The sequence below is a fragment of the Molothrus ater genome, chromosome 26 (genome assembly GCF_012460135.2).
Source record: "Molothrus ater isolate BHLD 08-10-18 breed brown headed cowbird chromosome 26, BPBGC_Mater_1.1, whole genome shotgun sequence".
NCBI lineage: Eukaryota > Metazoa > Chordata > Aves > Passeriformes > Icteridae > Molothrus > Molothrus ater.
The window spans coordinates 5,676,038-5,691,056 of NC_050503.2; the positions used below are offsets into that span (position 1 = coordinate 5,676,038).

At 57.6% G+C, this 15,019-nt stretch overlaps 2 protein-coding genes across 2 annotated transcripts; one reads left to right on the forward strand and one right to left on the reverse strand.

Annotated features, from left to right (window-relative positions):
- Window positions 1-225: 225 nt before the first annotated feature.
- On the reverse strand, window positions 226-5,905 carry COPE (COPI coat complex subunit epsilon). The gene is made up of 10 exons (XM_036399672.1): window positions 5,764-5,905; window positions 5,414-5,476; window positions 4,875-4,981; window positions 4,238-4,390; window positions 3,831-3,884; window positions 3,485-3,566; window positions 2,404-2,559; window positions 1,613-1,681; window positions 1,039-1,113; window positions 226-568 (listed from the first exon to the last, which is right to left on the reverse strand). Exons 1-10 carry the CDS (start codon window positions 5,878-5,880, stop codon window positions 521-523), a joined length of 924 nt encoding a protein of 307 aa, XP_036255565.1. The 5' UTR covers window positions 5,881-5,905; the 3' UTR covers window positions 226-520.
- A 303-nt stretch (window positions 5,906-6,208) lies between these two features.
- Window positions 6,209-14,774, forward strand: DDX49 (DEAD-box helicase 49). The gene is made up of 13 exons (XM_036399599.2): window positions 6,209-6,329; window positions 6,703-6,826; window positions 7,045-7,130; window positions 7,749-7,870; window positions 8,218-8,405; window positions 8,954-9,094; window positions 9,448-9,523; window positions 9,604-9,680; window positions 10,214-10,311; window positions 10,773-10,847; window positions 11,839-11,927; window positions 12,056-12,127; window positions 13,054-14,774. Exons 1-13 carry the CDS (start codon window positions 6,215-6,217, stop codon window positions 13,258-13,260), a joined length of 1,470 nt encoding a protein of 489 aa, XP_036255492.1. The 5' UTR covers window positions 6,209-6,214; the 3' UTR covers window positions 13,261-14,774.
- Window positions 14,775-15,019: the final 245 nt, after the last annotated feature.

Below are 15,019 nucleotides of genomic sequence, written 5' to 3' on the forward strand. Positions count from 1 at the left end.
AATAACCCCTAAAAATTCTTGTTTGGACCTGGCTGGGATTGGGGAAATTCCATGGGGATTTCTGTTCAAATAATTCCTAAAAAACCCAGGTTGGACCTGGCTGGGATTGGGGAAATTCCATGGGGATTTCTGCCACAATAATTCCTAAAACTCCAGGCTGGACCCGGCAGCAGGGGTTGGTGGCAAGGACGCGGCAGGAGGGACACCAGACTCAGCCTCAGCCTATTACAGAAGGATTACTTTTATTTTTATTTATTTCTCTTTTTATTCTTTCCATTTCTTTATTATTTTTGGGGGTTTTCATCCCCAAGGAATTGTCAGAAGGGTTGGAGGTGACGCAGAACTTCAGGAATTCCATTTCTTGGGCATGGCTCAGCTGCTCTGGGATCTCCCTGGAGCTGAGCTCAGGGCTCAGCTGGGGCCTGAACCCCAAAATTTAACCCCAAATTTGGGGGGTCCCACAGGTGCTGGGGTGCAGAGGGGATTTCTGGGTCCCAGGGGGATTTTTTGGGTCCCAGGCTCAGGCACTGGGTGCATACTGCAGGGCCAGGCGGTCAAAGTCGTTCTCCTGCAACCACAGCCAAAAATAAATGGATTAAATTAATCCTTAATTAATCATTAATTAATTATTACCAGTCCATCCCCCTCCAATTTACATTTATTACCTCTCCTCTGGCTGAGCCCACCACAACCAGCTCCCTAAAACTAAATTAATTCCAATTTATTTCATTCCCATTCGCTCTAAATTAACAGCAAATCCCATTTATTCCTTTTTTTTTTGTCATTTGCTGCTTTTCCCTCCCCCTCTCCCCAGATTCCCTCTCCCAGTTTTTTCCTGTTTTGAGCACAAATTTCCACCTGGATTAAAAATCTGCATCTCAGAGCTTTTGCTCCAACCTTGGGACTCCCAAAATGAAAAAACTGAAGGAGATGGAGCTGCCCCCTTGGGATTCATTTCCCCTGGATCCATCAGAACGGGGAAAATTCAATTTCTTTGATTTGTTTCTATTACTATTTCTGTTTTCTGCCATTGCCTACCTTGGCCTGGTACTCCTGGATGAAGGGATGGTTCTTGTGAGCATCCTTCAGCTGGGACAGGTAACGATTGGTGACCTGGAGGGACGAGAAAATTCAATTTTGGGGTGGCAGAGTGGAGCAAATCCCACCCAAATGTGGGGATTTTACACCTGAGAAAATCCTGATTTTCTCACTGTCCCAGTTCAAACCAGTAGGACCCATGCACACACTGGAAATAAAAAACAAAACACCTCAAAATCAACTTTCTGTGGTGGATCCAAGTTAAAAAAAATAAAAAATCGGGAAGAGCTGAACTTCCAACTCCAAATGTTTTTTCTGCCCAGGTTTTTACTCAATAAGGAGGAATTCTGGAATTCTGGAGTGGTTTGGGCTGGAAGGGACCTCAAGGATCATCAAATTCCACGGGAAAAGCCAAATCCCCAAATGCCCCAAATCCCAAACAGTTCCCAGGGGCTCTGAGCTGCCCATGCCCAAAATGGTCCCATTGAGCCCCAAAATGAGCCCCAAATGACCCTTTTATCCCCAAAATGAGCCCATTTCCCCCCACAGGACCCCATTTCCCCCAGGGTCTCACCTCGGGGGCCTTGCCCAGGTGCTGGGACAGCACCACCAGGTTCAGCAGGGTCTCAGGGTGCCCACTGTCCTGGAAAATGGGATAACCACAGGAAAAGGGGCTGGGGGGCCCAGACAGGGATTTGGGAACTCTGGGATGGGATTCCCAGAGAAATCCCTGGCTGCCCCTTGGCCGGGAGCCACCTGGGATTGTGCAGGTGGAATGGAAATAAAATAAAATGAAATAAAATAAAATAAAACAAAACAGAACATTCAATAAATTAAATACAATACTATAAATAAAATACAAAATAAAATACTAAAATAAAATAAAAATAAATAGAATAGCCAATAAAATTTAACAAAATAAAATACAAAAAATAAAATAAAAAATAAAATAAAAAATAAAATAAAAAATAAAATACTAGACTAAACTAAAATAAACCAAACCAAACCACTGTGCAAGGCCAGGCACAGCGAGGGGGGATCCATAAATTCCATAAATTGCCATTGCTGTGGATTTGAGCAGGAAAACTCCTGGGAATCCGGGGCTGTCCCTTGTCCGTGCGGGAATTTGGGGTGCACTTTGGGCTCTCCCTGTCCCCGTGTTCCTAACCCTAACCCTGTCCCCCGTCCCTGTGGGATTTCCCTGGGGCTGTCCCTGTTCCTGTGGGATTTCCCTGGGTCTCTCCCCCGTCCCTGGGGGATTTCCCTGGGGCTGTCCCTGTTCCTGTGGGATTTCCCTGGGTCTCTCCCCCGTCCCTGAGGGATTTCCCTGGGTCTCTCCCCCATCCCTGGGGGATCTCCCTGTACCTTGTCCAGAGCCTCCTGGAGCAGCCCCTCGGCCTCGTCCCAGCGGCCCTGGGCCATGGCGGCGGCCGCCTGCCCGTTGAGCAGCAGCAGCGAGGGGCTGGCCCTGTCTGCCAGCTCCTGGAAGGTGTAGAAGGCGTCCTGCAGCTTCTCCCCGCCCTGCCAGGGACACACACACACACACAGGGTCACCCCTGGGCTGGGGAATCCTCAGTGACACCTCTGGGGTCACCCCTGGAATGGGGAACACTCAGTGACACCTCTGGGGTCACCCCTGGAATGGGGAACCCTCAGTGACACCTCTGGGGTCACCCCTGGGCTGGGGAACCCTCAGTGACACCTCTGGGGTCACCCCTGGAATGGGGAACCCTCAGTGACACCCCTGGGGTCACCCCTGGGCTGGGGAACCCTCAGTGACACCCCTGGGGTCACCTCTGCCATGGGGAACCCTCAGTGACACCCCTGGGGTCACCTCTGGCATGAGGAACCCTCAGTGACACCCCTGGGGTCACCTCTGGAATGGGGAACCCTCAGTGACATCCACAGGGTCACCCCTGGAATGGGGAACCCTCAGTGACACCTCTGGGGTCACCTCTGGGCTGGGGAACCCTCAGTGACACCTCTGGGGTCACCTCTGGGCTGGGGAACCCTCACTGACATCCACAGGGTCATGGGAATTCCTGATTTACAGCCGGGGGTCATCCCTGGGATGGGAAATTTTGATTTCCATCATTGGGATCACCCCTGGGCTGGGGAACCCTGATTTCCGTCTTTGGGGTGATGTGAATTCCTGATCTCCATCCTGGGGGTCACTCCTGATTCGGAGCTGATTCCATGGAGCCCAGGCTCTGTGACCCCGGATTTCAGGAGCTGGAGGAGTTGATTCCCATCCCTCCTGCACCCCCAAACTCGGTGGTTTTGCCTCATTCCCAAACCTCTTTAAGGACATTTTGTGTCCTGGAGCCTGGGTGGGGCAGCAGAGCAGCTCCCTGGGCTGTTTGGGGTTTGTTTTGGGGTTTTTTTTGGGGTTTTTTGGGGATGTTTCGGGGCCATCTGGCTCCTCCTGGGAGGAGGGAGCACCCACCAGGGCCAGGTTGACCCAGGCTGTGGCCAGCTGGGTCAGGGTGGCATCCTCATCCTGCTCCTGCATCTTCTTCAGCTCCTTCCTGCAGGAAAAGGGGGAATCACAGAGGAAAGGGGATTTCAGCACAAAACCAAACAAACTGGGGGTTTTCCCCTTGAGTTTTCTGGGGTTCATTTCACCAGGAGAGGCCTGGTTTGATCCCTGGAAACGGGAACGGAGAAGAAGGAGAAGGGAAAAAGGAGAAAGGGAAGAGGAAAATGGAAAAGGAAAAAGGGAAAAGGGAAAAGGGAAAAGGGAAAAGGGAAAAGGGAAAAGGGAAAAGGGAAAAGGAAAGGCCCAATCCCACCTGGCCAGGTCGAGCCTGTCGAGCTTCAGCAGGATCTGGATCATCATGGCCAAGCTGCAGGGACAGGAGCACAGGGACTGACCCCGCTGGACTCACACCCCAAACCCCACCTGGGAGGGTCCTGAGGGCCCCTCCTGACCCCAAACCCCACCTGGGAGGGTCCTGAGGGGCCCTCCTGACCCCAAACCCCACCTGGGAGGGTCCTGAGGGGCCCTCCTGACCCCAAACCCCACCTGGGAGGGTCCTGAGGGGCCCTCCTGACCCCAAACCCCACCTGGGAGGGTCCTGAGGGGCCCTCCTGACCCAAACTCTGAGCTTGTGACCCCGTTTTTGGGATTCCCTGACCGTTCCAGGCTGTCCCCCTGGGTTTTGGGGAGGATGTGACCCCGTTTTTGGGATTCCCTGACCATTCCAGGCTGTCCCCCTGGTGCAGGGCCCTCAGGGCAGCGTCGGGGTCCTGCTGGTGGCAGTAGATGGACGCTGCCATCAGCAGGAAGGTGCTGTTGGCCACATCCACGCTCTTGGCCATCTTCTTGTCCAGCTCTGCCACGATGGAGTCCCTGTGGGGGGGGACAAGGGGAAATGGGGTGGGTTTGGGGGGAAATGGGGAGAAAAAATGGGGGAAAATGGGGAAGAAAATGGGGAAAAACAGGGGAGAAAATGGGGGGGAGATGGGGGAGAAAACGGTGGGGGGAAATGGGATAAAATGAGGGAGAAAATGGGGAAAAATGGGGGAGAAAAAGGGGAGAAAATGGTGGTTGGGGGGGATGGGATAAAATGGGGAAGAAAATGGGGGAAAATTGGGGGAAAGGGGGGAGAAAATGGGAGAAAAGAGGGGAGAAAAGAGGAGAAAAGAGGAGAAGCTGTGGCTGCTCCATCCCTGGACTGTCCCAGGCCAGGCTGGAGCACCCTGGAAGGGATCCCTGGATATTAAAGCCAAGCCCCCACCCCAAAAACTCCCGGGACTGTAGGAATTGTGCCTTTTCCAGCTTTGCTGCCACCCCACAGAGCCCCAGAGCCCAGGAAGGGCTGGGCCCCCCTCACCTCTGGCTCTGGCTGTCGCTGGCCAGGAACTGAGCGAACATCCTGACAGACTGCAGCTCGGGGCTGGAGCTGCCCTGCAGCTCGTCCAGAACCACCCCAAACTTCCTCTGAAAAACACAGACACGGCAGGGAGGGAGGAAAGAAGGGAAAAAAAGGAAAAAATGAGAGAAAGGAAAAAAGGAAAGAAAGCAAAGGAAGGAAAGAGAGGAAAGGAAGGAAAGAGAGGGGAAAGGGAGGGGAAAGAGAGGGGGAAAAGGAAAGAAAAGGAAAAAAGGGAAAGAAAGGGAGAGCAGAAAAAGAAGAAAAAGAAGGAAGGGCAGGAAAAGTAAAAAAAAAAAAAGCAGGAAGGGCAGGAAGAGAAGGAAGGAAAAGAAGGAAGGGCAGGAAGAAAGGGAGAGAAGGGAGGTTGAGGTTTGAGCAGAACTCTCAAGGATCTGCAGGGACAGGACCCAGGGAAGGGATTTGGGATGGAATCCCAGGGCCCAGGGAATGGATTTGGGATTTGGGAATCCCAGGGCTTTACCCCTCCCCAGGCTCACCTGGGCGATGTAGGATCGGAACAGGAACACGTCCCGCTCGGTCTCCTGCTGGGGGCTGCTGGGCTGGGGAGGGGGAAACAGGGAATCCTCAGGGACCCCAAAACAGCCCCACAGAACCAGCCCCACACAAACCCACCCCACACAAACCCACCCCACACAAACCCACCCCACACAAACCCACCCCACACAAACCCACCCCACACAAACCCACCCCACACAAACCCACCCCACACACCCGCCCCACACAAACCCACCCCACACAAACCCGCCCCACACAAACCCACCGCAGCCCAGCCCCTCCCGAACCCTCCCGGGCCCGCCCAGCCCCGGGAGCCGCGGCGGGCCCGGACCTTGGCGCGCTGGGCCTCGTTGATGGCGGCCTGGAAGGCTCCGATGTAGAAGTTGTTGCGGAGGTCGAAGAGCTCGTCCGCCTCCCCGGCCGGGGCCGCGCCCGCCCCTGCCGCCATCGCCGCAGACACGAACCCGGAAGCGCCCGCGCCGCGCGGGCTGCCGGGAGCCGCCGTCTCCATGGGAACCGCCAATAGCAACGCGAGTAAAAGGATACGCCAGCAAAAAGCGACGTGTGGGCGGGGTCAGGGCGAGAAGGCCAATGAGCAGCGCGCGAGGCTGTGACGCAATCGGGGCGGGGTTAGAGCAAGCTGTCCAATGAGCGACGAACACGGTGGTGACGCCATCAGGACGCGCGGCGCAGCGTGTGGGCGGGGTCAGCTCGAGCCGGCCAATGAGCGGCGCGCGCGGCGGTGACGCCATCAGGACGCGCGGAGGCGGCGGAGCGCGGCCATGGCGGAGTTCCGTGCGCTCGGGCTGGCGCCGTGGCTGGTGGAGCAGGCCCGGCAGGTGGGGCTGCTCCGGCCCACGCCCGTGCAGGCCGCCTGCATCCCGCCCGTGCTGCAGGGTGAGCGTGAGCGCCCGGCCCCGGGGCGGCCATGGGCGAGCCCCGCTCCTTCCCCGGGACCGGCCCCTCATGGTCCCCATCCCTCCTTCGGGCCGTTCTCCCCCCGTGCCCCTTTCCCCGGTCCCCGTCCGGCCATTCCCCTCCCAGTTCTCGGTCCCGTTCCCGGTTTCGTTCCCCATTCCCATTTCCCGTTCCCCGATCCTGTTCCCGTCCCCGTTTCCCATTCTCGTTCCCTGTTCCCGGTCCCGTTTCCCTTTCCCTGTTCCCGGTCCCGTTTCCCTTTCCCTATTCCCGGTCCCGTTTCTCATTCCCCATTCCCGTTCCCATTTCCCGCTCCCCGTTCCCGTTCCGCTGACGCCCCCGTTCCCCGCAGGCCGGGACTGCCTGGGCTGTGCCCAGACGGGCAGCGGGAAGACGGCGGCGTTCGTGCTGCCGGTGCTGCACGTGCTGGCCCAGGACCCCTACGGCATCTTCTGCCTCGTGCTCACCCCCACCCGGTACCGGCCCCGCGGGGCAACGGGAGAGCGGCGGGGAAACTCGGGGAGAGCCCTGCGGGGAAACCGGGGAGAGCCCTGCGGGGGAACCGGGGAGAGATCCGGGGGAAAGCGGGAGGAGCTCAGTGGAGCCGGGGAGAGCCGTGGGGAGCCCCGGGGAGCTCCGGGGGAGCTCCGGGGCCCCCCCGTGCCGGCTGACCCCCGCGGTTCCCCCCCCGCAGGGAGCTGGCGTACCAGATCGCAGAGCAGTTCCGGGTGCTGGGCAAACCCCTGGGCCTCAAGGACTGCGTGGTGGTGGGGGGGCTCGGTGAGTGAGCTTGGGGGGGGTCTGGGGGGCTCGGTGAGTGAGCCTGGGGGGCTTGGGGGGCTCGGTGAGTGAGCCGGGGGGCACTGGGGGGCTCGGTGAGGGAGCCTGGGGGGCCACGGGGGGGCTCGGTGAGTGAGCCGGGGGGCACTGGGGGGCTCAGTGAGTGAGCCGGGGGGGCTTGGGGGGGCTTGGGGGGTCTGGGGGGCTCGGTGAGTGAGCCTGGGGGGGCTTGGGGGGGTCTGGGGGGTCCTGCCCCATTCCCAGTGCTCCCAGTGTGCTCAGCCCATTCCCAGTTCTCCCAGTGTTCTCAGTCTCTCCCCATCATTCCCAGCCCATTCCCAGTCTGTCTGTCTGTCCCAGCCATGGTGTCGCAGGCCCTGACCCCTGTCTGTCTGTCTTGTCTGTGTGTCTGTCTGTCCCAGCCATGGTGTCGCAGGCCCTGACCCCTGTCTGTCTGTCTTGTCTGTGTGTCTGTCTGTCCCAGACATGGTGTCGCAGGCCCTGACCCCTGTCTGTCTGTCTGTCTGTCTGTCTGTCTGTGTGTCCATCTGTCCCAGCCATGGTGTCGCAGGCCCTGACCCCTGTCTGTCTGTCTGTCTGTGTGTCTGTCTGTCCCAGACATGGTGTCGCAGGCCCTGGCCCTGGCCCGCAGGCCCCACGTGGTGGTGGCCACCCCCGGCCGTCTCGCTGATCACCTGCGCAGCTCCAGCACCTTCAGCCTCAGCAAGGTCCAGTTCCTGGTGAGCCCCAGACCCGGCCCGGGGATCCTGGGGGTTCCCCCCATCCCTGGGGGGGTTCCTGGGAATCCTGGGGGGTTTCCTGTGTCCTTGGGAGCATTTCCAGGAATACTCCTGGGTTTCCTCCATCCCTGGGGGTTCCTGGGACTCCCTTCAGGTTCCCTGGTGGGTTCCCTGCATACCCTGGGGGTTCCCTGGTGGCTCCTGGGTTTCCCTGGTGGCTCCCAGGGTTTCCCTGGTGGCTCCTGGGTTTCCCTGGTGGCTCCTGGGTTTCCCTGGTGGATCCTGAGCTCCCAGGGGTTCCCTGGTGGCTCCCAGGGTTTCCCAGCCTCTGTGGGCCCCGTGCCCAGGTTCTGGACGAGGCTGACCGCCTGCTGGAGCAGGGCAGCGCCGATTTCAGCGCGGACCTGGAGCTGATCCTGGGGGCTGTGCCCGCCCGCCGCCAGACGCTGCTGTTCAGTGCCACCCTGACCAGCACCCTGTGCCAGCTGCGGGCCCTGGCTGCCAACAGCCCCTTCTGCTGGGAGGCCACGGCCCCGTGAGTGCCCGGGATCCCCCATTCTCCCTGGGCTTGGCTCCTTCTCCCGCCCTTTCCTGTGCTGGCACTGCTGGGGCCCTGCCGGGGCTTTGGGGGTGTCGGGAGAAGGACATGGAGGGGCTGGGAAATTCCTGGGAAGGGCTGGAGAATTCCTGAGGGAGCTGGGAAGGGGCTGGAGAATTCCTGAGGGGGCTGGAAAAGGGATTGGAGAACTCTGGTGGGAGTTGGGAATTCCTGAGGAAAAGGAAAATTCCTGGGGAGGAGCTGGAGAGTTCCCGAGGGGGCTGGGAAGGGCCCAGCCTGGAGCAAAGCAGGACCAGATCAGCAGGATCAGGACATTCCCGATCCCCACAGGTCCCCAGCAGGAGGGGACAGCCAGGAGGGCCCCAGGGGACACCAGGACAGGAGGGAGCAGCCCCGGGTGGGACCTCAGCAGGAATTTCCTCATGGACAGGGAGCAGGGCAGGGCTGGGCCGGTGTGGGACAGGCTGGGGGATCCTGCAGGGCCTTTGCAGCCTCAGGGATCCTGGGGTTCCCTGTCCCTGCAGGGTGAGGACGGTGGAGGGGCTGGAGCAGAGGTACCTGCTGGTGCCTGAGGCGCTCAAGGACGCCTACCTGGTGCACCTGGTGCAGAGCTTCCAGGACCAGCACGAGGACTGGGCCATCATCATCTTCACCAAGACCTGCAAGTGAGAGCCCTGCTCCTTTTCCTGCTGCTTTTCTTCCCTATTTTCCTCCTCCCTTTTCCTCCTCATTTCCTCCTCCCTTTTCCTTCCCCTTTCCTCCTTCCTTTCCTCCTCCCTGGCACTCAGCCCTGGCACAGATTTCCCACCTCAGGAATTGTCCCAGGCTGTTCTGGAGCACTCTGGGATAGTGGGAGGTGTCTTAAAGGATGAGAACAATGAGGGTTTTGGGAATTGCACCCACAAGTGTGAAGTGTCCCTGGAACTGGATTGTCCCAGGCCATGGTGGGCAGTCCCTGCCTGGCCCAGCTCTGTCCTGGTGCATCCTGAGCATTCTCCCGGTTTTCCCTCCCCTGCAGGGACTGCCAGGTGCTGAACATGATGCTGAGGAAGTTCAGCTTCCCCTCTGTGGCTCTGCACTCCATGATGAAGCAGGTGAGGGCTGCCGGCCCTGCCAGGGGCTGCTCCCACCTGGAATTTCCTCCCAGCCCTCACCTGGAATTTTCCCCTCCCAGAAACAGAGATTTGCAGCTCTGGCCAAGTTCAAGTCCAGCATCTTCAAGATCCTCATTGCCACAGATGTGGCTGCCAGGTAAAACCAGAGCTCTCCCACCTGGGTTTGTCCACCAGAACCAGCTTAGGCTGAGTTTAGCCAGGCCAGACCCTCAAATGCCCCAGCTCTGGGTGGGACAGGCTCTTCCCAGCCTGACTGAGCTGGGCTTTGGAGCCTGGGGGTGCTGAGGGCTCCTGGAGCAGCTCCAAGGGGACTGGGAATTGATGAGCCCTGAGGGAGAATTAGGGAATTGTTGAGTTGGGGATTGCTGAGCTCTGAGGGAAGGAGTTGGGGAATTGTTGAACTCTGTGAGGGAGAAGTTGGGGAATTGTTATGAGGAAGGAATTTCTCCTCCAATCAGCCAGTAAAGGCTTTTTCCATGGGAATCCGGGGTTTTTGGGGAAGGCAGGGGTTGATTGAACAGATCCCTGGCACAGAGCTCCTGCCCAAGGCCAGGCCGGCACTCAGAGTGTGCTAAGGTCCCTCCCAGCCCAGGCCCCTGCTCCCTCTGACACTGCTGCGCTCTTTAAGCTCTTTCCCCACCCCTGGCTGTGTTTCCCCCTGACCTGCAGGGGTTTGGACATCCCAGCAGTGCAGGTGGTGATCAACCACAACACCCCAGGGCTGCCCAAGATCTACATCCACCGCGTGGGACGGACGGCGCGGGCAGGTCAGGGGACACCGTGGGGACACGGCCACCATGGGGGGACACCATGGGGACACAGCCCCAGGGAGGGGACACAGCCACCATGGGGGGACACAGAACTCAGGGAGGGGACATGGCCCCAGGGAGGGAACAATCAGGAGAATGCCCAGGATGCACAAGGAATGGAGCAGGACAGAGCTGGGACTGTCCAGGGTGCTCCAGCCTGGCCTGGGCAGCTCCTGGGACACCTCCCATTCTCCCATTTCTGTCTTTAATTCCCCAATTCCTCATTTTTCCCCTCCTTCAAGGCACCGCTGGGATCCTGCCCTGGGTCTCTCGGGGGGATCACACCTCCCTGCTGGTTTTAACGGGATCGTGAATGGGGTTTCAGGGCTCAAGGAGCCCTCCCAGCCTGGGCTGCCTGGGGTCCATCCCTCTGTGCCTGCCAGGCCTGGCCCATCCATCCCTGCTTTCAACCCTTCCAGGGAGGAAGGGCATGGCCATCACCCTGGTGACACAGTATGACATCCACCTGGTGCACGCCATCGAGGAGGAGATCAGTGAGTTCCAGCTCCGTCCCTGATCTGGGGGCCCTGCCTGGCTCAGGGCCCCTGCTCCCGTCCCTGCTGCTTTTGGTGGAGCAGAATTTCTGTGGAGCTGCTCTTGATGAAAGCAGCAGCTGCTTCAAAAACGGTTCAGATTCCCTGTTCCCATCTTCACGTTCCCTGTTCCACTCTTCAGGGTCCCCATTCCCCATTCCACACCTCAGGATCCCCATTCCCCATTCCACACCTCAGGATCCCCATTCCCCGTTCCCTGTTTCAGGATCCCCATTCCCTGTATTTGTGGTTTTTGGGAAACAGCCCAGCTCCTGGATCCCCAGTGCTGCAGGAGCTGCAGAGCTCGGGGAGCCCCAATCCCACACAAAAACCCCACTGGTACCCCCAGGGCCCTGCTGGGTGTCCCCAGAGGGTTTGGGGTTTGTCACCCTCCGTGTGTCCCTGCCCAGAGCTGCAGCTGCAGAGTTCTCTGTGGGGATTGTCACCTTTGGGATTTGTCACCTTTGGGATTTGTCACCTTTGGGATTTGTCACCTCTGGGGTTTGTCACCCTCTGGGGTTTGTCACCCTCTGGGGATTGTCACCTCTGGGGATTGTCACCCTCTGGGGATTGTCACCCTCTGGGGTTTGTCACCCTCTGGGGATTGTCACCTCTGGGGTTTGGGGGTTTGTCACCTCTGGGTTTGTCACCCTGTGTGTGTCCCAGAGCTGCAGCTGCCGGAGTTCTCTGTGGGGTTTGTCACCTCTGGGGTTTGTCACCTCTGGGTTTGTCACCTCTGGGGTTTGGGGGTTTGTCACCTCTGGGTTTGTCACCTCTGGGGTTTGTCACCTCTGGGGTTTGGGGGTTTGTCACCTCTGGGTTTGTCACCTCTGGGTTTGTCACCTCTGGGGTTTGGGGGATTGTCACCTCTGGGTTTGTCACCTCTGGGTTTGTCACCTCTGGGGTTTGGGGGTTTGTCACCTCTGGGTTTGTCACCCTGTGTGTGTCCCAGAGCTGCAGCTGCCGGAGTTCTCAGTGCAGGAGCAGCTGGTGCTGGACATCCTGACCCAAGTGAACGTCACCAGGAGGGAGTGTGAGATCGTGAGTGGCCCTGGGGGAGCCTGGCCTGGGGCCTCTCCCCGTGGTTTTGGGGTTTTTTTTCACAGCTTTTCAGGGATTTTGCTGCTCAGGGCTGAGGTTTGTGGCTCTGCTGCTCTTCCCTTTGCCAGGAGCTGGAGGGGATGGACTTTGATGAGAAGAAGGAAATCAATAAGAGGAAACAGATGATCCTGGAGGGGAAGGTGAGAGCTGCTGCTGGATGAGCTGGGAAATGTGGGAAAGGGAAAGGAAAGCACAGCCCCTCCTTCCTTTTCCCTTCCTTTCCCTTCTGGGTGGGGAAGGTTTATTTAAAATCATCTTAAAAGAAATATTAAATACTGTTCTATTACAATATTAAATGTTATAGGGTTTAAAAAGATTAAACACTATGCTGTTAAAATTATGAAATATTAAATATATTAGGTGTTATGAGGTTAAATAGATTCAATATTAGGATGTTAAAAATGCTCTGGAGGAAATGGAGAAGGGGCTGAACTTTGGGGCCTCCTCAGTCCCAGTGGGCACCTTGGAAAGGGCAAGGGATTGTCCTGGGTGTGTCCTGGGCGTGTCCCCAATGTCCTGGGCGTGTCCTGGGTGTGTCCTGGGCGTGTCCTGGGCATGTCCCCAATGTCCTGGGCCTGTCCCCAACATCCTGGGCTTGTCCCCAATGGCCTGGGTGTGTCCTGGGCATGTCCCCAATGTCCTGTCCCCAATGTCCTGAGCCTGTCCCCAACATCCTGGGCCTGGCCCAGTGTCCCTGTCCCCAGTGTCCTGTCCCAATCCCCGGTGTCCTGGGTGTGTCCTGGGTCTGTCCTCAGTGTCCTGTCCCAATCCCTGGTGTCCTGGGTGTGTCCTGGGTGTGTCCTCAGTGTCCTGTCCCCAGTGTCCTGGGCCTGTCCCCAACATCCTGGGCTTGTCCCCAGTGTCCCCAGTGTCTTGTCCCAGTCCATGGTGTCCCCAGTGTGGTGTCCCCACTGTCCCCATCCCCGGTGTCCTGGATATGTCCTGGGTGTGTCCTGGGTGTGTCCTCAGTGTCCTGTCCCAATCCCCGGTGTCCCCATGCCCGGTGTCGCTGTCCCCGCTGTCCCCCGGCTGTGTCCCCGTGTCCCCATTCCCGCTGTGTCCCCAGGACCCGGAGCAGGAGGCGCGCAGGAGGGCGGAGCTGTCGCGGATCAGGAGCAGGAACAGGGAGTGCCGGGAGCAGCTGCAGCAGAGGCTGCACAGGAGGCGGCAGCTGCAGCTCCGCAGGAAACTGCACAGGAGGATGGAGAGGAGGAGGAGGAAGATGGACAAGGACAAGGACGAGGACGAGGAGAAGGAGAAGGAGGAGCAGTGACATGGCTGGGCCTGGCCTGGAGTGCCCTGGAATTGCTGCTGCTTTGGGAAAATTGGGATTGAACTCTTGAATGTGGGGAAAAAATATCAGTGCTGGGGAGGAGGGAAGAACCCCAGAACCCTTGGGATTGGGATTGGGATTGGGATTGGGTTTGGGATTGGGATTGGGAGGAGCTCAGGGCTCATCCGGTCCCAGCCTTGGACATTCCAGAGATCCAGGGGCAGCCTCAGCTCCTCTGGGAATTCCAGCCCATCCCAGCCAGGAATTCCTGCCCAAATCCCATCCAGATTCCCCTTTCCAGCTTAAATCCATTCCCTGTGCCCTGGGATTCCCAAATCCCAGATCCATTCCCTGTGCCCTGGGATTCCCAAATCCCAGATCCATTCCCTGTGCCCTGGAATTCCCAAATCCCAGATCCATTCCCTGTGCCCTGGAATTCCCATCCCAAATCCATTCCCTGTATCCTGGAATTCCCATCCCAAATCCATTCCCTGTGCCCTGGAATTCCCAAATCCCAGATCCATTCCCTGGCTCCTGCCCCTCTGTCCCTCATCCCAAATCCTCTCCAGCTCCTTTGGAGCCCCTTGCACCTCTGGAAGCAGCTCCAGGTTTTCCTTGGATCCCCCCTTTTGTGTTCAGCTTTGCCTTCTGTGCTCAGGGGGAATCTCCAAGAGCTTTTCCTTGCTCATCCCACCCTCCTCTGTGATTAATTTCTCCCATTATTAACGCTCTGGCTGCCTTGTGAATAATTGAAATCCTCATTTGTGAGGCCTCAGCCAGGAGGGTGCTGGGATGGAGCTGCTGCCAGACACAAAAGTAATGCACAAAAATGCACAAAATGCACCAAATGCTGCTGCCAGGCACGCAAATGCAGCTTTGTCACCTTTGCAGCAGAAGATTTTCCCCCTTGGAAGCACAAAATAAGGAATTAATCAGGGTGATACGGTTAATGAGGAATTAATCAGGGCTGCAGCGGGGAGGTGTTGGTGCCCCTGCTCTGAAACAACCAAAAATTAAATAAAATCCTCTGGAAATGGCTGGGATTGGAAGCAAAATCCTGTGGAACAGCCCAGGGAAGTGAGGGAAGGGCTGGGGATGAATGGGAGGAGGGAGGGAAGGGCCTCCCCCACCCATCCATCACAGCCTGGACAAAGCTTTTGCTGTTCCCAGTGCTGAGCACGGCCCTGGCTGCTCCAGAAGGATTTCCAGAAGGTTCTGGCAAGGATGAGAGGGGACACTGGGCATGGCCTGGGGGAGCACAGGGCTGGCACTGCCCAGGGACGGCCCCAAAGTGCTGAGGAAAATGTTCTTCTGATTTTGGGTCAATTTTGTGCACTTTTGTGTCAGTTTTGTGGGATTTTGTGCACTTTTGTGTCAGTTTTGTGTGGTTTTCCTGTCAGTTTGCAATGGAATCAGCAAATGCTGGTTGGATCTGCTGTGTCCAAAACAGACACAAAGAAAGGTTTTGAAACTTTCTGACCAAAAAGCCAAATAAAGCATTGAAATAAAAGAAATCAAGAGATGAGGCAGCAGGAGGAACCACGCTTAAAATAAAATAGGGAAGTTGTGGTAAAGCAGAGCCAGGGCCTCCCTCAGGCCTTGCTCAATTCCAGAGGCTGGGAAACATCTGGGGTGACTCCCAAATTTCTGAGATCAATCCCAAATTTTGGAGATCAATCCCAAATTTCTGAGATCAATCCCAAATTTTGGAGATCAATCCCAAATTTCAGAGATCAATCCCAAATTTCTGAGATCAATC